Source organism: Drosophila grimshawi, unplaced genomic scaffold, assembly GCF_018153295.1.
Source record: "Drosophila grimshawi isolate 15287-2541.00 unplaced genomic scaffold, ASM1815329v1 contig_311, whole genome shotgun sequence".
Lineage (NCBI taxonomy): Eukaryota > Metazoa > Arthropoda > Insecta > Diptera > Drosophilidae > Drosophila > Drosophila grimshawi.
In genome coordinates, this window is record NW_025063098.1 from 22,066,615 (window position 1) to 22,089,869 (window position 23,255).

At 38.8% G+C, this 23,255-nt stretch overlaps 1 protein-coding gene across 6 annotated transcripts in view; it reads left to right on the forward strand.

Moving 5' to 3' along the window:
- Positions 1-994: 994 nt before the first annotated feature.
- Positions 995-23,255, forward strand: part of LOC6568570 (cubilin) — a 50,744-nt gene continuing 28,483 nt past the window's right edge. For 4 of the 6 annotated variants that reach the window (XM_043215173.1, XM_032740535.2, XM_043215176.1 and 1 more), the window contains exons 1-5: positions 995-1,078; positions 7,940-8,112; positions 13,514-13,618; positions 13,717-13,779; positions 20,902-21,861. In XM_043215173.1, coding sequence (XP_043071108.1) covers positions 20,910-21,861 — 952 coding nt within the window. In that variant the 5' untranslated portion in view covers positions 995-1,078; positions 7,940-8,112; positions 13,514-13,618; positions 13,717-13,779; positions 20,902-20,909. The remainder of the gene's footprint in view (positions 1,079-7,939; positions 8,113-13,513; positions 13,619-13,716; positions 13,780-20,901; positions 21,862-23,255) is intronic. The other 2 variants (XM_043215175.1, XM_043215174.1) reach the window with 2 other exon arrangements.

The window sequence follows — 23,255 nt, forward strand, 5'->3', positions numbered from 1 at the left end:
CAAGATGCGAATTTATCAACAACAAGCAGCGAAAAATGCCAGGACACGAATTTTGGGATTGCAAATAAATAAATAAAATAAAGAATATATAAAATATTCTGTGTCAAATACAGCAACTACATATATAATTAAGTAGTTTTTCTTTTCGCTGAGATGCGACCTATTTAAGTGCTAGCTGAAGGTCTTCTTCTCTTGGTCTTATCTTGTCCTTTTGCCTTCTGACTAAAATTAACTAATGTGAAAACTATTGAAAATTTCCACACACTTACACAAAATGTGCTCAATTGGATAAGTGCAATCGGCGCAACGAGGTCATCATATATCATAAATCTAGCCGATTCTTTAACAAGCGTTGATTGCACACAGAAAAAAAAGAAAGAAAGAAAAAAATGAAGAAAATAGTTTTAGTTTAGTTATTGCGTGATTTGCCATTAGGTCTACTTAAGGTGTTCAAAAAGTAAACTGACTGAAACTAAATCTAAATCGGTTTATTTGCTCACTCTTGATTCAATCAACACACACACCCACACACACACCCACAGTATGTGTGTGTATATATGAGTGTGTGTTTGTGAAAGACTTGATTGTAAATTGGGTTTATTGTGCGGTCAATTGAGGCAGCTGAGTGTTGATTTCTTCGACTTGGGCGCAACGCAATTTGGGGCCTTTTATCTAATACACGTTTAGTTGCAAATTCTCGCGACTTTCGTTCAGATGACAATAATGTCGCACAACTGAGATACCCACACACACCTACACACCTACATACACACACACACACGCGCATATATATATGTATAATTGTTAATGTGTGTGCTTAAATTTTCGTGCAGTGCAGTGTGTAATCCTTTTTTTATAACGGCTTTATCCTTACATAAGGATACGCGCAAATATTAGCATGCAGTAAAGGCAAACCAAGTGCAACAATAGCAACAACAACAACAACAACTACTACAACAACAGCAACAATAAAAGTGTTCAGCAACAACAACATCCACAAAACAACCTCATCCACAGCAAATACAAAAATACAAAAAAAAAAAGGATATCGAACAAAAAAGGCAAAGAATTGCAGCAGGTAAGTAAATAAATATTAACAATACTTAATTAACAATAATAACCAAAGCACACAAAAGAGTAAAAGTAAAAGCACTCGAAAGTGACAAAAAAAAAAGAAAAGAAAACTCGAAATGAAAATGCGAATGCTGCGAATACAAACATCAAAAAGGGCGTGTTGTGTCTTCAGCTGCTCTGCTCTCCAAGTGTGCGTGTGTGTGTGTGTGTGTGTGTGTGTGTGTGTGTATATATATATGTGTGTGAGTGCGCTTTTGTTGTTGTTTTCGAGTTCTACATCATCAAGTTGCTGCTGCTGCTGCTGCTGCTGCTGCTGCTGCTTTTGGCTTTAGCTTGGGCTTCGGCTTCGGCTTCAGTTGCGCCTCTTTACTTTGTGTGTAATAAAATTGATGATAAAATAAAAATGGATAATGGGCGATTTTCGGCTCTGAAGCTTGGAGCGAGGCTCTGTTTACCGTGCAGCCAACGCCACCTATTACCAACGTGTCTATGTGTGTGTGTGTGTGTGTGTTAGTGTATGTGTGTGTGCTGAGCAGAGTTCACCAACAGAGCTGAGCTAAGCTGAGCTGAGTTGAGGCATTGCCTTAAGTCTTTCTCTCTTTCTCTCTTTTTGTCTTTTTGTCTACTCTCTTTCGTTTCGTGTATTGTGCTCTTTTGTGCTTGGATTGGGTGGGTGGATTGGCTCTGGCTGCGGCTGTGGCTATGACTGGGTCTGGGAGCGAGGCACTGGCGAATTCTTGGCTGATAAGAATGCTGCACAATTGTTAATGGCAACGTGGCAAACGGTAAGCGACAAATTTGACTACAAATTTCCAAATCCTTATCACAATTATGAGCAAAGCACATATAAAATGAATAATATCGAAGATTTAGTACAATTGTAGAAATATTAATTATACGCATGTTAATTGTGTGCTTAACTCAGCAATATTTATCCATATTAACTGCGTGGAAAACATCTTTTGTGGGTTACATCACTTCTCTTCTACAGTCAGCTAAAACTGACTGATTTTACATATTCCGATTTATCTCGTCAGGATTCGTCTTTCGAGAGACTTCATCCAGTCAGCTCTGAGTTGGAAATTCGATCAAATTTGGCAAATCTGTCAAAAATTCAATCAAAAACGCAATGAAACGAAAAATTAGTGTCAAAGTTGCATTAAAAAAAATTGACAAACAATTAACTGATTAAGAACAATATATTCCTACATATTTTATTAAAATGTATCTTTCTTAGTTAATATTTAATGTTTAATAAGGATCCTGGGCGAGTAGCAGCCTTGTAGATGGATGATGGCCTATCCAACGGTTTTAGAACACAGTCTAATTTAAAATCTAGATTCATAGTTTATCTATGTCCTTTATAGTATGTTCAGAACAATAATAAATAATTGCTAATATCTGATAGTGATTATACAATCAGTAATAACTTTTCAGGTCTTAACCGACTACGGCATACTCTGTTACCAATCGAATACAGGTTGATAACAGGCGCTTTTTCAACCATTGAATATTTAGTATTGTACATTGTAAATTTGGTAACTCTAGCTCCTAAATTGTGAGAGATATGGACTATTGTGATTCTTGGGGTCGGAGGTGGGCGTGTCGGGTATTATGTGCTGATTTTTCCAGAACATCACCAGCAATCGATGCTCCGCCTTTTGTCACTTTATCTTAATCGATTTGCATCAACGATGTTATCGATTTTGCATCCTCCTATTTAAAAACTTGCCCGATGTGGGCATAGTCGAACTTCCCAGCATGCTCCAATTCACGCAATGTTTTTCAGTATTCGTTTTTGTTTGCTCTGCGAAATTCAATCATTCGAAATGTGATTATATTTTGATGGTTTTTCTATTCTATTGCATAGCTCTCCAACTGCTCTCAGCAGTCTAATCTCAACGAGAATAGTCTCTCCTGGATTTAACTGCGTTGATCGCTAAAAACCTTGCTCACAGAACCATCCAAGATGGTTGACATATGCCAAATTTCAAGTTTTTAGCTTTCAGGGTGTCATACAAAGGGCGAATGGATGTACGCGGGCGGACAGCATGACGGACATTGCACAAAACTAATACTTATACATTTTTTATCAGAGAATGTATACAAATGAATTGCTCAAAGAAGTCTAGATTTAGGGCGATTTGAATGCATGGAAAATGTTGTAGCAATCACTTTAATCTCTCACAATTAGAGTGTACACACAACATACACACACACTCACACACACACCAATACACAGCTCTCGTTTAGTTCGTTGTCTATGCTGTGGGGGCCATTAACATGGCGCACGTAGCCTGATGGCCTCAAATGGAAAATGGATGCTGTAAGCTGGCAACTGGCTGATGGCTTTGTCGTATGCCTGGTCGCATAATTTGGCTATAGTAACGCATTTAGCTGGGTTAATTACCGAATATCGTGTTGATAGCTTAAGCGTTTCATGAGCCACCATAATTTGGCATAACCCGGTATGCTTTAGGCGCTGCTTTTAACTTGGCAATCGAAAGAAAAGCAGCAAACGTGCTACAAACAACAAATGTTGCTTGATAAGACTAAATATTTAATGGTTCTTCTCAGTCAGTCAGTCTGTCAGTCAGTCAGTTAGTCTATTTGTCTATCTGACTGTCTGATTGTCTGCCCATTCTATTTGTTTTTTACTCTGTCAACGCTTTAGAAAAGTTTTTGCAGCTGCCTTCGTTTTTTGTATTGTTGTTGCTGTTGTTATTGTTGTTGTTGTTGTTGGCCCGTGGCTGTGGCAATAATAGCATTGGCAATGACAATGCCCCAATACCAGGCACAGTTTAGAAATAAATTAAAATTTCATTCAAGTGCTTTGCTGACAAAACTTTCTTAATTACAAATGTATTGCTGTTGCCTCAAAAGCGGCTTCAAGGAGTTTGAAGCCTAGCAAATATGCTGTAAAATACAATTTTCATATTTGAACATCATCTTTCTCTACACTCAGAAAAAAATTGTCTTTTCGTTTGCCTTGCAAGATTGATTGCAGTTTGCATTTTTCAGTGTGTTTCTGTACTATTTTCTGAATCTCAGAAAGGATTTTTTCTACTTTTTAAAAATATTTTCTTTTGTTAAGAAATATATTTCTAAAAATTGAAATAAAGCTTTTTTTTGCAATTAATTCTAAAATCGAAAAGGTTTTTCTTGTTTTCCGGTGCGATTTTCATTGTTTTGAGTGTATGAACATGGAAATTTGGAACTTGATAACTGTCTGTGTGTTATAATTTGCTGGCCACGCCCACTGGGCTGAAAAATCGATAACAACTCAATACACATAAAAGTGCAAAAGCGATAAAATCTATAAACATAATCTAAGAAAAGTGATGATTATATAAATATTAGCAAAGATAACGCATGATGGCAGAAATAAAGTTTAAGATAAAGCAATTAAAGCTTGAATGAAAAGTTGTGGGATTTGTGTCAAAGCTATAGTTACTAAATTTTTAAATGATATTACTAGCAACTATCATCAGCGTCTGTCAGGAAAACTGCTTGAAAAGTTATGGTTTTCGTTCGGTTGCAAAATGGACCTGCAAAATTATACAATTGACAATTTGACTTACTTGAAGTTAAGGGCAAGTGCGGCTAATAGACAAATCTGGAAGAAAAGCATCGACCTTTAAGTATATTATTATGTATTATGGAAACATTCTCCAGCAATGATTGATGATTGTTTTGAAATTGTTACTAAAAACGATTCGCCAAAGCCATAAACATTTCATAATTAGCCATTCTGCCTAAGAGGATAAACGTTGCATAACAATTGCCTGCAAGTGGCAAGAAGTACATTTGTAAGTCATGTGCAGAGTGCGCAGCCACAGAAAACAGCAAGAAAAATGCAAAAAGTTGACAATTCCAGCTATGTGCGTATAAATATGAGATGAGTATATGTTGATTGTTGCCTCATTGCCCATCGGCAACAAAATGCTGGGGAGGCCACACAGTGGTCTATATGCAAAAATAATACACAAATGACACACTGAGCACAAAGGAAAAAACCAAAGAACAACAACAACAACAACAGCAGCAATAGCGGCAGTAGCAAGAACCACAGGGTGCCAAACAAAAGCAACAAGCATTGCACTCGAAACAAATGCCCAAACACACACACACACACACACACACACATACACACACACGGACAGAGAGAAGCACAGAAACCTGGTCGCTTTTTGGAGCGCACTTGGTGTGCACTTAGATGAAAATGACAGCAGAAGCAACAACAACAACAACTACGTCGAGTAATGACAGCAGCAGTCGCATTTAACAATGGGGCCACTGGCTAAGCAGCGGCCACGCCCACTTCTCTCTCTCTCTGTGGGCGACTGCTGAGGGGCGAGTCTGTCATTCATTCATTCATTCATGCGCTCCACTTGTGCAGCACTGGACGCTGCCAGTGGGTTGGAGGGGGAAGTGTTAAGGTGCTGCATCTGTGGCAGACTCGTTGTCAGTGCTGTTGTTGTTGAAGCAACACACTTAAGTGGTCGCTTAGAGTGCGCCACGTTTTGTGTGTGAGTGTGTGTATGTGTGTGTGTGTGTGTCGTTGCTTGTTTATGAATAAAAAATAGTTATTTGCAAAACGTTTAGCAGCAGCAGGGGAGCACATCGTTAAGCTGCAGCAGTTCACAGCCAAAGGAAACATTTCAATTTCACATGCACACATAGCTGTATATATATATATAAATATATATATATTAACAGACTTATGTGTATATATAAATAATGTAGTTTAGCGACGAGTTACTTTTGGCCGTTTTTTTTTAATTAAATGTCAAAAAATGATGCTGTACGCAATAAAGGAGCATCTTTATTTGCTCTGGCATCTCTAAGAGTGTGCAATGATGTGTTTCTGTTCGTGTGTGTGTGTGAGGCAATTCAATTGACGGCCTCCGGCCGCAGAAGCGCACCCGAGAGTGCCATTAAGGGGCCTACTGCGATGAGCCAAGATAATTGTTACGTCATTAAGCGGTGTCTGCAAGAGCATTAAAAAAATATATATATGTATATAAAGCACAGCATACAACAAAATAAATACAACATATAGTTAATAGTGAAAGAGATACACACGCATACACACACACGCACATACAAATACGTGTAGCCTACTTTTGGGCGTTTGTCAATTATATACAAATTTGCAGCGACATATGCGGCAAAGCGTAAACAAGCCAAGCGAAATGGCAAATGCCAAAAGGTAAATGTTAAAACAAAAACCAACAACAACAACAACTGTTTGTGGTGTACGGCGCTCGAACCAACGGGATGAATACAAACAAAATATACAAAAAGGGCGACGCTAGCAGCAGCAGCAGCACCAGCTGCTGAGAGAACAACACCATTGGCAGCAAATTCATACAAATTCGCTTCAGTTCTCTTCAATATTCGCCGCTCTTATGCGTTGGTGTACGGCGAGAAGCGCAGGCGCGCTCTCCTCTATCGTTACAGCTAAGACTTTCGCTCTTACTCGCCTTGTTTGTGTGTGCGTGTGTCTGTGTGCAGTTGCTCAGTAGCTGTTTCTTTTTTATTTATTTTACTTTTTTTTTTCTTTTTTTTTTGGCAATGTCAATGTAGCTTTTATCCAACTGCCGCTTCAGTGGTTTCTTTTACTGCAGCAGCTGAAAGAGCAGGCAGAGGCTCGTTTTAGGCGCTGATTTAAATGCTGCTGATAAGGCGGCATTATGATTCGAACAGTTTCAGCTACAGCCGTCACATAACACGTTCTAGCCTAGTCATTGTCTCTCTGTCTCTCTGTGTGTCTATGTCTGTGTCTGTGTCTGTCTCTGTGTGTGTGACTAGTTTGTAGCTGTGCCTTCAGGCGCATAAGTTTACAATTGACTTTTAACGATATGATACACATGTGTGTGTGTGTGCGTGTGTGTGTGTGTGTGCGCGCGAATTTATGTTTTATCATTTATTGTTAGTGGAACGTGCAGACGTCAGCTCTAACACCCCAGCCACGCCCCTTGTCGCCCATACTGCGTGCCGCCATTTTGTTGCCCGTGATTGCTGTAGATGTTGTTGCTGTTGCTGCTGCTGATGCTGCTGCTGCTGTGATAATATGCTGCGCCTTTGTTTTCGCAGCAATAAAAATTGGTTGTAATTTAGTCGTGTGTGTGCTGCGTGCTGTGTGTGTATTTTGTTGTTAAGATTGATACGCGCTTTACTATTGCTGTTGCTGTTGTTGTTGCTGTTGTGTTTTGTGCCTTTCGTCTGTCTGTCTGTTTGTCTGCCTGTCTTTGTCTATGGCTTACCAATTAATTCCATTGATATGCGTGTTTCATTCGTTTTTGTGCTTTCGGCCTTCTACCGCATAAGCTGTTGTATACATTTGTATTGCATACTTTGCGGCTGGCCCCGCAATTTGCATAGCCTTTTGGCAATTATGGAGGTTCGTTACGTGAGCGGCATAATTGACCAAAGAGCAGCACAGACCACGTCAGGCAGTCCTTTATAGATATAGGATTCTCATACGAATCGCGTACATTGAATATGTTGACTCTTGAATTAAATATGCATATACATATATCTCTATATATAGATAGATAGATGGATACATATTTGTTTAGCTCTGCAGCAGTTAGAAATGCAATGCAATTGCGCTCGTGCAAAAACACATAAAATTTTTGCAGAAATTACTTTACCCTCCCGTTGGCAAATAGATTGCAACAGTGGCAAGCAGCATTGGGCAGACATTGCTTTTTATGCGGCGCCAGTTTTGAATTTGCATTTTCCATCATCAGCTTGACTTGGCCGGCAGCAGTTGCTCCACTTTCCTTCTTTTTTTTATATCACAAATGCTCAACTCACAATTCCCGCTCTGATTCGCTTATTCTTTGTCTCGTTGCAGCCAGCAATTTCAACATTGGAACAAAGGACTTTATATAGATATATATATATATATATATACTTATTTTTTCCTTGGTTTTTGGTACTACTGAAGCAATTAACTGAAAATGTAGCGCTGACAAGGACATGGCCAAAGTGGAACAGCAAATGCCATGCGATGCAACGAGCATAAATGTAAGTATATAAAATGTGGGCGCATCTGTATACATATGTGTGTGTGTGTGTGTGTGTGTATCTTGGCTAATTGCCTTGGTTATGCGCAGCGGCAAGAGTCAATAGAGACATTGAGCAGCGAAAGCAGACAAGACGGCTTTGTTGGCGCGGCTGCAACTGCAACTGTTGCAAGTGCAATTCAGTTGCATTTGCTTTCAATTCGCAGCAGCCACGCGTTAATTCTCCTTTTCACAGATAGCTCCCTGCCTCCCTCTCCCCTCTCTTTCTCTCTCATTCTATATATCAGTCTGGCTGGCATTAGGAACTAATGTGTGTGAATGTTTTCAGTGGCATTGGTTTTGCTATCGCTGGTCCGCCTAGTCCTGCAGGCATTTGGCATTTCTCATTTGTCCTCCTTATATGCGAGGACGTCCTTTGTGCGCTGCACTAATCAACTGTTCTAAATGCTGCACACGCCTCGCAATCGGATACACAGGAGAGAGTGTGGGGGTAGGCGAAGAGAATAATGAACATATCTCTAGGCTACATACTTATTGAATAACTGCACAGATTCACACGCTTAAATCACAGAGACATCGCATTTTTTGTTGTGGTCTGATTTGAACTCATCTCTTTGGGGCCATTAATTCAAACTAGACATAGTTCTATGCGGGGGCCTACGCAAGGGTGGCAAAGGGGGCCAGTTGTCTTCTTAGATTATAATGTATGAAGTATGGCTTAGCTTGAAATGCATCAAAAATTCCCTTTACGAAAAGCTGGTACACCCTCTAGGCCTCTATGACAAAATTGTTTCGTATATTTTTTTAAGTGTACATAGGGATAGTTAGGAGCTGAAAGCACCTTATAGCAATATGATTTTAAGAAGTGTTTGTTAATTGCGCATAACTTAAAGGAAATTACAGTAAGTTAAGAAATCTCTAGAGGGGACTTGACTAGAAGATAAGCTGGACTCAGCCGTTAAATGTATTGAATTGATTAAAGATCCTAGACTTATATGTGTTCTCAGTTCTTAAATTTGTCTACTAGTCAATTTTCACTATCTGTATGAATCCATTTATTTTTTATGATAATATAAAATAAAATACATTTCCAAAAAGTATAAAACTATATATGTAGTCATCCCCTTGGCAGAAAAATGCTCAATGTTCGTATTAATAGTGATTATTGTGATTCTATGATTATGATTATTATTATATTATGATTATATGAGCCAGTTTCGCTTATCATGCTGATCTTTGCTTACACTTAAACTACTTTGTTGAATATGAAAATATGTTTTGGTAAAGTAAGTTTGTGTGTGATGTAACTTTGTAATTGATTAATATTATGTCAAGGCGTATTTGCACTCAATTTGAAGATTATATTTGAAATCGATTTCTATCGATATTCATGAAACGCGTAGAGTTATCGATAAAATGAAATAAATATGGTATACGAGAACTTACATTCCAGATTTAATGTCTCTGATTGACTCTAAGATTGGCTACTTTCATACAGATTGTTCAAATGTTAGTTGGCCACAGCTATATCGACTCAGTTTTCAATCCAAATCAAGAAAATATATATGTGTGTTAGCATTTTCAAACAGATATGTATCAATATCTATTGATATATATATATACACATAGTCTTTGATATAAGTTGTTTAAATTTAATTATTATTTTTGTCTCAACTGAAACTGAATTCTTTGATATGAAGCAATCAAAAGCATAACTTTTCAGGCACTTAGCACATTCTATTTTAAAGTTGAATTTTGATTTGCTTTTGGACAGAATGCAGCAGCAGTAAGCAACTTGTGTTTCGGGGACACATTGCAGCTGTCGTTGACTTTGTGGCAGATACAGTGTAAATCACTTTTTCCATCTTTTATGGCCATCCTTTCAGCTGCTTAGCCAATGGTGGTGCTGCTGCTGATGATGATAATGTTGTTGAAATGTGCAATGCAGAAACAACAAAAATGTCCAAGCTGGTAGCACGATGCCAGGTACAAGATAGTTAAGCGCTGCAGGACACAACATCAGCAACTGGGGCAGCAACAGCAGCAACAGCAGAAGGGGCAGCTGGGGCAGCTGGACCACAAAAGACAAACACAACTGCATAACAGGCTTTTATGCGACGGTGTCGTTTTTGGTGTCTCCCAGCAGGCGGTGCAGCTCCCTATGTTACTTAGCGACGATGCTTGCTGCATACAAAATGACAGGCAATGGGGGCAGGTAACCGAAACGAGCTAAAGGTGGGCGAAGGGGCGTGGCCAGTGGACATTGTATGGGGCGGAAGTTGACACAAAGGCAGCCGCAAAGCTGAGGCGTTGGCTTGTCTTAAACGAGGTAACGAGCAGCCATGTCTATGGGTGTGCCTATGTAAAAGTGTGTGTGTGTGTGTGTGTGTGTGTGTGACCTTATTTGCATCTGTAGCACATCGTGCCATGGATACCTGAGCCAAAGTCCGCGTACTGCACTCGTGCAAGATTCGTTAGCCGTTAGTCTTCTACAGTTTTCAGTTTTCAGTTTTCAGTTGGGCCGAGCTGCTCTTTGTTGCCGTATAAGCCATGCATAATGTGGCACGGCACGTAAATTCGTTATAAATTTGGAATTATGTGCACATTTCGTGCCTTTGCTGTTTGTAATGTTGGCGAATGCCGAAGGCCAAGCAATTTCCAACTTGCACTTTCATAAATTATGTTGCATACAACCAGTCATAACTCTGCAATATACATACTGTGTGCGTGTCTCTGTCGGGGCGGGGTTTTTCAATTTATGCCAAGCAAATGGATTATGCCGACAAGTCATGTTGGGCTGTCCTCTGACAGCCATGTGACAGATACAGGTTTCAGGTTTCATCGATCGTCTCGTCCGGTTGTCATAAATCCCATATGTGATGGCTAATTGCACTCATTAAGCCAGCATTTTGTGTTTTGCTGTCAGCTGCAATTGATTTAAGCGCATGTTTGACTCTCAGTTTCGCCAGACAATTCGATTTGCACATTTGATTCTCAGTCCCAGCCACCCTCGCTCCTGTATTTGATTTTGTGAAAGTTCTCGTATGTCATATTTATGTCAAGTTTATTTTATTTTATCGATAACTGTCCGATTTTTATTGATTTCTGATAACAATAAAGTATACAACTATCAAGATATAATATTTCCATTGATGTAGACTGCAATTGATATAGATATACAATGTAAAAATTTCATTAAAATCGGATAAGAAATGCAGATTTTATATTTTCATATTGAACAAACTGTTTAGATTTCGATTTATTCTTGTCAAGCTCTCTCAAATGGAGCTTTCTACCTTGTTGTTTTACATCTCTATATCGAATACTGAATACAAATTTATTCAATTTTGAATAAGATTCCACAAATTATATTTTCTATAAAATACACAAATATATGTTTCTCACAAATTAAATGCAGCTAATTAAATTTAAGCCGAATTACCAAAAAAAATATACGATAAATTTCAAAGTTAATATTTCAAATAAATTATTTATCAGATTATTATATTTTCGGGTCTGTTTTTCTCATTCCCTCCATATGCTTAACTGGCTGTATTTCAATCGAAAAAACATGTTAACTATTTGTGAGTGCAATTAACTTCGTTATTGAATGTATTCACACACATGCAATTCCAATTACAATATGTTAGTATCAGAACTGGATTGTTTTTCCATTCGGTTGAAATCCCAATTAAATTCAGTTCTTATCAGAATATTAATAACTTAAAATGTTGAACAATAAAAATGAGTTAATATTTTAGGGGGCCCACAATATATATAACAGCGTTAAATGCGAATTTTATTATGTAGCAAAATGTTGGTAAATTTAAAATGGCAGTCAACGTTCCCCCGTCCCTGTCCCCGTCTCCCCCTGTCCACCTCCGCTCCCTCGTATTGCCTTATTTCGGCAGAGATATTGATTGAATTTGATGCTGGAATTGCATTAAATTTGCTGACTTGGCTTTGATTTCATTAGCGTTGCTAAATGGCGTTATGGCAAAACCAATTTAAACGCTGGTCAAACTGCAGGGAGAGTACTTATCTGGCACATATAGACTCATACATATAAATTCACATTCACATTCAACTTTACCATAATTACTGTTGGCTATAAATGGTGTGCGGGTTCGCATTGATTTTGCATTGCTTAGCGTGAGGCGGGTTGCTTGTAATGGGTGGGGATGAAATTTTGGCACTCAATGGCTGACATTGGATTTTCCTGCAGCTGTCCAATGAAAAAAAAAAGAAATACAAAAAAAAAAAACAGCAGCAAAAACAGCAACAATTTTAAACAATTTCGCTTGTGGCAAACAGGGCAAAAATGTTGTACTCTGCGGCATGGCGGTGCGGGTCAGAATGCGGGTCAAAATGGCATTCTAATCGGATTTTGTTGCAGCTGCGGCCAGAGCTGCCAGCAAAAGCAAAAGCAAAAGCTTTGCCAGCAAATTGATATCGAGAGCAATTTGGCGCCGGTGTAGTTTTTTTCTTCTCGGTTTTTTTGTTGTCTGGCTATGGCTTAAAGGTATTTTCAATTTGAGTTTACTGACTGCCTGTCAAACGCTGCGTATGCGCAATTGCATAATCTGCGACGCTTCAATTCGATCTAGCATAGCATCTTTGTAAGTCATTTGGCAAGGACTCCTTGGTCCTGTGTCCCCTGTCCTGTGCTCTGTCTCGTCTGTCCTGCTGGCTGACGTTGATGAATACAGCCAAGGCGATAAATTCAATTACAAGACCCAGCCAGCGTTGACTATAACTCAGCTCCAAGCTGACAGAGACTGGAATATATGGGTGGGTGGTGGAGCGGGGGGAGTTGGGGATGGGAGTGATGTGGGAAACTCTTTACTTTCCACCTTACACTTGACTATGGCTTTTAAAGTGTTGCCTGGGAATTGTTAGAGAGCCGCAGACACGCACAATGAAATGGCACAAGAAAACAGTTAAAAAGCAAGAACAGCTCAAGAAAAAGGCAAACAACATGAAATAAATGTAATAAATTTTAAACATAGAGATGATAAATTGCTCTGGGATTTCGGCTCAAAGTGCTGCCAATGCCGAGCAGCTGCCTAAAGGCGTCCCCCAATGCCCTACCACCGTCTCTCCTTCCCCCCTTCCTCTCGACTGTTCTACATTTTTTTTTCACAATTTGTTTGCGGCTTCACTTGTCCCTCGCCAGCAGTCTCCACTCTCCGCTCACACCCGCCAGTGCCACATGTGTCTATGTATGGGTGTGGGTGTGGGTGCGTGTGTGTGTGTGTGTGTGTGTTTATTTTATTTTATTTTTTTTATCTGTTTGGCCGCATGCTTCGTTGTCGTTATTTAATTCTCTTTCGCTTTGAAATTGATTTTACGCATGGCTTTTATTTACTTTGCTATCAACTTTCTCTTCTCTTGCTTTTCAGACGCCCTTCCGTCCGCTCCTTCCCGCTTATCACGACAACTTTTGACTATCAACTTGCAGACAAAAGTTGCACTGTCTAAGTCTACTCAATCCTGTCTTGCTTATAGTACTTATGTTCATATGCAAACTGTTTACGTGCACTGCTCTTGCAGTCAAACTCGAGTCCACTAAGTTAAACTTATTACTTTGCCCGTCTCTTTGCAGAAACTTCAAAAATTCCGTGATTAGGACGTGGTGTACCCAAGCGCTCTAAATGCAGACGATATGGTGAGTAAATTCTACTCGCTGAATATATACACATTTCAACTAAGCAAGAAAGAACGGATATGTTACAAACACGCCGAAGTTTACATGTCCATGCGTATCGATAAATTATTATGTTTTTTGTATGTTTTACGGAAATATGATTTATAGTTTTTAGTATCTCGGCTGGCTGTGAATTGTGTATTGCACATTTGCATAGTTATATTGTATCAGCTGCGATCCCACAACTTCAGATTGATTTTTCTACTGATTGTTCCTATGGCCGCTATATGCTATAGTGGTGCAAAACGGTCGTACAACTTTCAACAAAAATATTTCCTTTTATGTCAAGTTTCAATAAGATAGCTTTAAAACTGTCTGAGTTGCGCTCATTCAAAAAATTTGTATAAGAAAGGAGAACATACGGTCATTGCCGTATTGCTCTATTGACCCGACTAGTGATGCTGATCCAGAATATATATACTTTATAGGGCCAGAGGTGAGCGTACTCGATGTCAATTAAATTTTTTAAGTGTAGCTTTCAAAATTGTGAAAGATATGTGGTTTTATCGATTGACTATTATCGATTTCCTAGCGTCCTAGTGGACGTAGCACCCTTTGTTCGACGCAGCCTCAGACAATATATTTTGCAAGTTTCTAGTCTCTGGCATTGAAGATGTCGAATAAGTTGCGTTCATACGGACCGACAGCAGTATGACGGATATTGCACAATCCGCACTATTCTTATACATTCGATATATGAGAATAATAGTAACACATGCATTTTTTGTTACAATTCTTAAATCAATTTGAGGAATTTGTGTGTTGTAGGATTAGTTGCATAATGCATATAAACGGTGAAAGCCAAATGGCTGCCAGCAAAAAAATATTGCCTGCTTTTTGGGGCAACGTTCGCTTGGGAAAACGATGCATAAAAGCTGTATATGCAACTTAATGCTTACGCTGACTAAGCACAAAAACAACATACCACAAAAATACACAATCCACAACACACAGCAACGCACTCATAGCTCATACATTACGCATACGCCGCATATGCCCAGAACTATTAGCAAGCGCATTGCATATTTATGTAAGGTGGAACTTTGAATTTGTAAAATGTGCATTGCTGAACAAACAGGTTACAAGAGCTGCACCCAGACAGATAATCAGACAGTCAGATTTATGCATACGCAAACAAATGTGCGTTTTTTGTTTTAGTTCTCTAAGTTTTCTAATTAAAAACTACAAATTTTTTTTTGCCAGCATAAATAAGTACACAACTCACACTTGCTTAACACTCGCATACAAAACGCATTCTTTGCAGTTTAAGCACCGTGTGGCAACAAAAGCCAAATTAAAATTACCATTTGTCATAAGGGCTGCAACAACAGTAGCAACAACAGTCAAAATTCACACACACAAACACAACTGTGTCGTTTCGCTAATTTCCACAGGCTGCTTTTGCTGACGATGATGATGATGATGATGATGATGATGATGATGATGATGATGATGCTCATGATGATGTGCCTTGACTTTGGCATCATCCTGTGCTGCGAGTAACATGCATATTGCATTTGCGTGCAACTCGACTGGCTGCATGACTGCATGCCACGCCCACCGGCTAACGCCCCCATGTAATGCATTTCATTGCATTCAGTGCTGTGGAAAACCAAAATGTATGACAGTCGATATGAAAATTGTATACATACGAGTATATACTTGTACATATATTTATTTGTCTATATGTATTCACTATATATATATAAAGTCCTGGCTAGAAAAAATATCACTATTATTAAATCAGAGCTTAAGAATGGTTGTTGAACTTTGATTTAATATTTTGTGTGTTGGCGTTTGTAAGACGACTACCGAACGTTAACAAGTTAGCGCAACCAATCTCACATATTATGCTCCTAATTTTTGGGAAAAATCTTAAATGTCGAATAGGTATTTCACATAGAATTCAAAGAAATAATCGGTCGGCTTATTAAATTTATAGTCAAATTTAGATGTCTGCAGGTTGACTCTGGTTTGGGTGTGGAATCTTCTTGTGTGTTTACCAACAACAAGAAGACAACCCAGTAAACAAGCTCGTAAGTGATTTGTAGAACAATAACTTATGGTTATAGAGAGCCCAATTTTGATTTGTTTTTGAAAAGCAAAAACATGTAAAATATTTTTCGTTAGGTGATGTTCTAGTTTTTCATAATTTTTATGCTTTAAAATATCATCTTATAGAGATGGACTGATTGCTATATCAGTTTGCTATAGTTTGGCGGCATGCCACGTGCATAAAGTCGTCCAGATTGATTTTCTCTTTGCAGCTAATGTTGTTGCTTATGCAACATTAGGCACTTGCTGGTAGAAACAGAGCAACAATTGTAATCTTAACTGACAGTCTGTCAGCCCGACAGATAGTCAGTGAATCAGTCAGTCTCCTCGTTTCATTGTCATAAAATTTATACAAGAAACTCGCGGGTGTTGAAGTGTGCATAACAGCAAAGAATTTGCTCTGGTTGTTGCTGCTGCTGTTGTTGTTGTTGTTGTTGCAGCTGCAGCTGCAACTGCTCTTGCTGTTATTTAGTACAGTTTTTTTTTTTGTGCTGCAATATATGCCATTTGTTTCTGGCAGCCATTTGCTAACTTCCCATTCTTGCTTGGAGTATCTCAACTAGATTACATTGTTTGTAAAGCTCTTTCAAGTGGAAATCTCAGAGGCAATCAACAACAAACACTATTCTAAACAAGCATGCACAAAAATCACTCTGTAAGCAGACAAAGGTGAAGCTAATTGGTTTTCTAAAAGGAATGTTAAATTAAAGCATGTAGAATGAAGTGAAAATGCTGCAGAGTTCAACTTAATTTATTTGTATGATGTTTTGCAATTATTTATTTAATCTTGATCTAAAAGCAAAATCCTTCACTAATTAAAATGTGTTCTAGCAAAGCAAATTAGCTAAGGGGCATAGTAACCAATAGCTCCCCTTAAGCTAGATTGTTCAGTTTAAAATTTGTGTTATTTAATAATAATTAAAACTAAGCAAATTAATTGGCACACTTGCATTGATTAGTTTCCCGCTTAGCAACTTTCTCACCACATTTTGAATACTCCCTACTTATTTACTCAATTCCACTTTAATTGCTGTTTATGTGGCAACAGGAAAACCAGCAGCTGATTGCCGATTAACCCGCCATTTAACAAAATGGTTTCTCATTGCCCGAAGTGGTTGTGGCAGGTGTGAACACTTCCCCCCACCTGAACTTAGTGGCTATCTTCAGTTCAGCTTGGTTGAGGATACTTTCCTGACTGGATTGTTTTCCCTTTAATCAATGTTTCCATTTTTTTTTTTTATTAACTTACGCACTCTTACACAATTTCAGTTACAAAGATTATGCATGTACTCAAATGCTTGAAGCTTAATACACCACGATTAACTACTTGATAATACTTTCGTCAGATTATGTCTGAAGTCGCAGAAATGCAACATTTGATATAATTATGGAATGCTAGATGCTCTTCTGGCTTGGTGCATCACAGTGAATATATATATACATATAGATATAGAAGAGTTTATGGGTTTATATTTGCTTATACAAATTTGATTCATTGAAATCAATATTCAAGACATATTCACATCTGCAAAGCCTTTTCAGTTTTATCGGTTAGAATATTTAGATAGTCGGCGTGAAATAAATTTCCTCTTTTTATTCGCATTAATCTTTTTTTGCTGCTTTTTCTCGTTGCTTATTTTGCAGTCTCTGTTTTCTGCTCTTACTTTGAAGAGGTTTCTGCGCTTTAGTTCCCTCTAATTGGCTGTGGCTGGCTTTTAATTTAGCTCGGTTCCTTTTTTTTTATACTTTTTTGTGTGTGTGTTGTTTTCCATTAGTTTTTCTGTGAGTGGGAAATGCATTTGGAGCAGATGCGGCTTCAGCTTTAAGCGTGCCCATTGAAACGCACAGTGCGGCCTGACAAATTGCCCAACTGGCCGCGGACATAATTACACTCGAAATGTCTCCATGTATGTCAGCATGTTTGAGTGTGAGTGTGTCTGTGTGAGTGTGTGTGTGTGTGTATGTGTGTGTGCAAATGCATTGCATGAAAACTAATTGCAAAAATACAAATGCAAATGTGAAAGAAGCAGCAGCAGCAGCTGAAGCAGCACATTAAATAGACACACTACGATAGCAAAAGCAAGCATCAACTACAAGCAAATATATTTGCTATATATATATATATATATATATATGTGAGAGTGTTTGTCAGGCTCACATCAACATCAATGCACAGTGCAAACTTTCAAAATGACAAAACATATATCGTTTGATTTTGCTTGTCTTTTTATACCATTGTAAAATTGAGGGTATTTAAATTTTATCGTTAAGCTTGTAACACATTGAAGGAGACGTATCAGATTCCTTAAAGCATAATCCTGATCAGTGTAACAAGTCCGTCAGTTTAATGAAACTTGCCAGTGTATTCAACTTTTTGCTGCAGATAGTATATCTTTTGGCATTGGCTGGATCGGATCAAAATATCAGACTCCCATAAACACAAACAGTTTAATAATTGGTTTTTGTATGAAATAGTTTTTGTCTAATAAGTTAATAAGTTATATAAGTTATATAATTATCTGTCGAAATTTTAGTTCTTGTTTACCAAAATATCCAAAGGAACAATCAGTCAGCAATTCGACTTCAGTCTACAAGGAGGGTATTTAAGCTTCAGCGTGTCAAAGATAGCAATTTTGTCTGCTTTTTTTCTTTAGCTGCTGTTGTTGCAATTAAAATCCACAATGTTGCACATGTGTCTTCCCTTCTTGTATTGGTGTGTGTATTTCAAGCGTATTTGCCAGCTGCATATAAAGCAAGGAATTATGTGGTAACTGGAATGCTGCATGCGCATTAAAGGCGCGTTGACATTGACAGGAATTGCGACTAGCTACAGTCCGCATTCAGTTGCTGTTTGCATCATTTATTAAGCAGGACACATTTTTACAGGTGCACGCACCCACACATACACACACACACATACAACTCTATTTGGCATTAATGGGAAAATGTAGAAGTACTACAAGAAGCAACCGCAGAGCTGACAGACGTATACAGGAAGTGACATACTTACCACCTTTCCGGACAAACAACAGAAGCACATACCTCACACACACCCACACACAGATACACACCACCTAGTTACGCATATGTCCTGATGACATTAGTGCAGCATTGCAGACATTTTTCTACACACAGCAAAACGAAAAATGTACTGGACAAATGGGCAACAGGGCAACTGAGCTGCCTGCCTTGCCATACAAAATGTATTTATTTATTTATTTTTTTTTTTTTTGGCCAATTTTGGGGCCTGGCCTGAATGGCAAAGGACACTCAATGCGTTAACAGCAAGTGACATGCGTGCGTGTATATGCGTGTGTGTGTGTGTGTGCGTGTATGTGTGTGCCTTGGAATTTTACGTTGATTACGAGCACTTTATGTGTCCGTGTTACGTGTGGGCGTTGTGCTCAGTTCTGTTTCCGTTTGCCGTTCATTTCTGTTGCTGTGTTTGTTGCTCTGCTCTGTTTTGTGGCAATGTCTGTTTACCATCAGCTGAACATGACAATGAGACAAACTATGCGTTCATTGTTGCAATTTTTACTTTATTATTAGTGTGTGTAATCACCATAAGGACATACATACACATACACACACACGCAGACATACGTAGGCAAAAATGTGTGTTAGATAACCCCAAGACAATAGTGAAAATGGGAAAATGAGCAAATGAGTTAGACTCTTGTCATTCTGCTATTGACGTCGCAAAAATTTGATAAATGTTTGTGTATATATGTTTGTGTATGTGTGTGTGTGGGTGTGAGGCTTAAGAATGTGGGCGTGACGCTCCAGCAAAGCTAATCTAATGCACTTGAAGATAATTTATTATTATTCACAGCTGAAGCGTTATGATACCCAATATTAGTTATGACCACAAACATGTGCTAAAAGCTCTGTGCTAAACATCCCAACATTCTCCTTTTCACAAAAGGAAAGCTGAAAAGCTTTTTAAGCTTACAATGTCAACAACTTTGCTAACAGCTTTTGATCAAAAGCTTGAGAATGTTTACGTTTGTCAGCGCCATAAAAAGAGGACTTGCTATAATATGTTAAGAATGTTATGGTTCGCTAATGGCTGTTGACAGTTGTAAACGGTTAGCAGTGTTTGACTGTTAGAAGGCAGCAAGCCATAAGAGTAGAGTTTAATTTATCTTCTGTTTTTACTTTAATAGATACTCCAAAATTATAAGTTTTGAAAGTTGGTGGGTGACATACTTAACCTTAAATAAGATGTTCGGTTTATCAAAGTTTTTCGAAAGATCCAAAATAATCCATGTTTTTGCTTATTGACTTATTTGAATTGAATAACTCTTTAATATATAAAAATAAAGCCCGCGCATTTATTTTAAGTACTGATGATTGCCTGACGATGATGTTTTTGGGCAGAATGCGCTGAAGCTAGAATCAGAAAATATTCAAAAACAACAACTGATTATCTGTCGCACTCACTGCATACATATACATATCGATTCAATAAGATGAGCTTCAAATTGCGAAAAAAAAGAAGCCGAAAAGAGAAGGAGTAAAGAAAACAAGCCGTTGGCAATTGCAAATATATAAAAAGAATGGTCCAGACGGACCCTCATTCGAGCCAAGAAATGGTTAACAAAAACGTCAAAGGATTTGCCTCGCTGGCAAACGCCAGTGCAAATTGATTAAAAAGTAGCGCAGATGGCAGATAGCCTAAATACACAGAGAGAGAGAGAGAGAGAGAGAGCATCAGCGAACATCAAGCGGTACGCTTAATCCTCCCGGCACGCGCACAAAGTCAAAAGGAATACCCCATTAAATAGTGGCAAGTACCGGGGAGTACCCGAAGTCTCCCGAACTCCATCAAAGTCGCATCAATGAGCTTGGGTCTATTGGTCAATCGCAATGTGTTCAATTCGTGTATCATTTGTTGGTTGGGCAACTTGGGGCGATGTGGGGGCTTTTGTGCTCAGTTAAAGGACTCGTTTTCTGCTTCTTCGATTTTTGTTGTTGTTGCTCGCATCTTTTTAACATATTATGTTTCATGCTCTTTCCGTTTTGCAGGGCACAACATGGCCTCAGCACAGATACGACATTTCTATAACACACCAACAACAACAACAACAAACAATTCTACTTCTTCCACAACACGCCAACTCTTACAACAACAACAAAAACAACAGCAGCACACGGTCAACAGCAACAGCAGCAGCAAACGGAAGCAATTTGAAAGCGAAACGTTTCTGTGCCACACAACAACAACAGCAACACCAAGTAAATTGGAACCAACAACATGGCAGCCACTTACGCCAGCAACACTCGAGGCAGCAACATCAGCAACAGCAACAACAGCAGCAACGACAACAGCATCATCATCATCAGATGATGTACAAACGAACGGAAGTAAAAAAGGTGCGTCAAATTGGTTATGGACAATACATGAGCTCGCTGCCAGCATCAGCAGCAGCAGCAGCAGCAGCAGAAAAACCAGGATGCTACCCCATGTTGTCAAGCAAACGCAGCAGCACCAACGGCAGCAACAATTGCTGCTGCATCAGCAATATCCTGTCGCAGGCTCATATGGTGCTAATGTCAATGATGGCCACAACGCTATTGGCTGGCAACGTATTGCTGTTGCTACTGTGGCTGCCACTGTTGCTGCTCAACATTCTCAACAGGCTGTCCACGACAACAACAACAACAGCAACAGCAACAACAGCAGCAGCAGCAGCAAAAACAATAACACCACAACAGCAACTGCAACAAACAACAGCACATGTCAAGCAGCAATACAATCACGCTTATCTTCCAAAATCAAACACGACCAAGGTCAAAACTTTGCAACAACTGCAACAACAGCAGCAACAACAAAACAACGAACAGCCTATCAACACTGCACAAGCGATAACGCCGACACTTCCTTTGGCCCACGGACTGTCAAAATCTTTATGGATATGCAAAAATTTGCACGCACTGTTTTTCCGCTTGTTATTGTCTTCAATCTGCTACCTTTGTTCTATGCAGGTAAGTGCTATTTGTTTAAGTCCATTGTTAATTGTTCATTGTTTATCGGCAGCACACACTAAATTAAGTTTCACAAAATATACATTTCTATGTCAATCCATCCAACAACAACAACAACAACAACAACTTAATATTGCACTGCACAAATTGAGGCAAAAATTCGGCCATTGTTCTAGCCAAAAATATCCTTGGAATGCCAATCAAGTCAAGTGTTGTTGGGGCTTTCTGTTGATTTGCTTGCCACTGGCGCTAAGATGGCCTGATGGCTTGCTTGAGTAAATAAGCAAATCAACTGTAGCATTTAGGCTCTGCCTAAATAACTTTGACAATATTTACAAATTGGCACACTCGCAACACAAGCAAACAAGCAATAGCAGCCAGCCACTCATTATTTATATTGACATGCAAAAGCCAAAATCAAAAACAACAAAAAAAGGGCACAAATTTAATGGCCAGCAATACTGGACATCGCCCCGGGGAGATTCGCGCGCGAATCCCTTGCGCCAACTTTTTAACATCTTCTTTTGGGTGTGTTTGACTTTTTTTTTGCTTTGTGCTGTTCATTTTTCAAACAACCTAACAGAACACACAAAAAAAAAAAAAAAATTAAAAGCAATTTAGAAGGCTCTAGTCAAGTGAGCTCGACTGGGAGATATCCTCAACCCAGCTTGTTCAATATAAGTGTATTTGTTGCTTAATCTGCTTGTACAATTTATCAAAACGATGGCAGCGTTTTTGTGTCTTTTATTGCTATCGGAAATCGATTAGTATCGATATGCGTGACGTCGATGCAGTTATCGCTTAAATGAAATTTAAAAATTCGAAACTCTCGGCTGCTGATGCTAATCAAGAATGTATCTATTTTATGGGGTCCAAGGAGTTTCCTTGTGCCTGTTACATACATTTGCACAACTTTATTATACCCTTCATAACCATTTTTAATGGGCTCAGGGTATAACATTATTATAAAGTTTCGGTCACAGAGACAATGGGCGGCGACCTTTTTTTTTGGCAAAGTTTTTCGCTTTTGTTGTTGATGTTGTTGCACTTGTGCGTCAAACTTATTAATTAAATGCGAAAATAATTATTTAAGAGTGTATATGGCGCGGCAAGCAGCTGCTTGAGCAAATTCAATTTGCGATCCTCAGTCGATAGACCCAAATGGGGGCTATCAAAAGCTTGAGCGCGGTAAGCGGGGGGCAGAGTCTTCTGCTTAATGTACCAAAAAACCAAAAGTAAACAAAAGGGAAGCGAGTTCAAACGGAAATCAATGACAATTCGTTAAATGTGCCTCATTATTATCGCTAGCCGCAGCTATCCGAGAAGCGATTAAAGTAAATTCAAGTCTGTCTCGCCTGCTCATTACTTCCTTATCAGTTGAGCCAGCAGCTAAG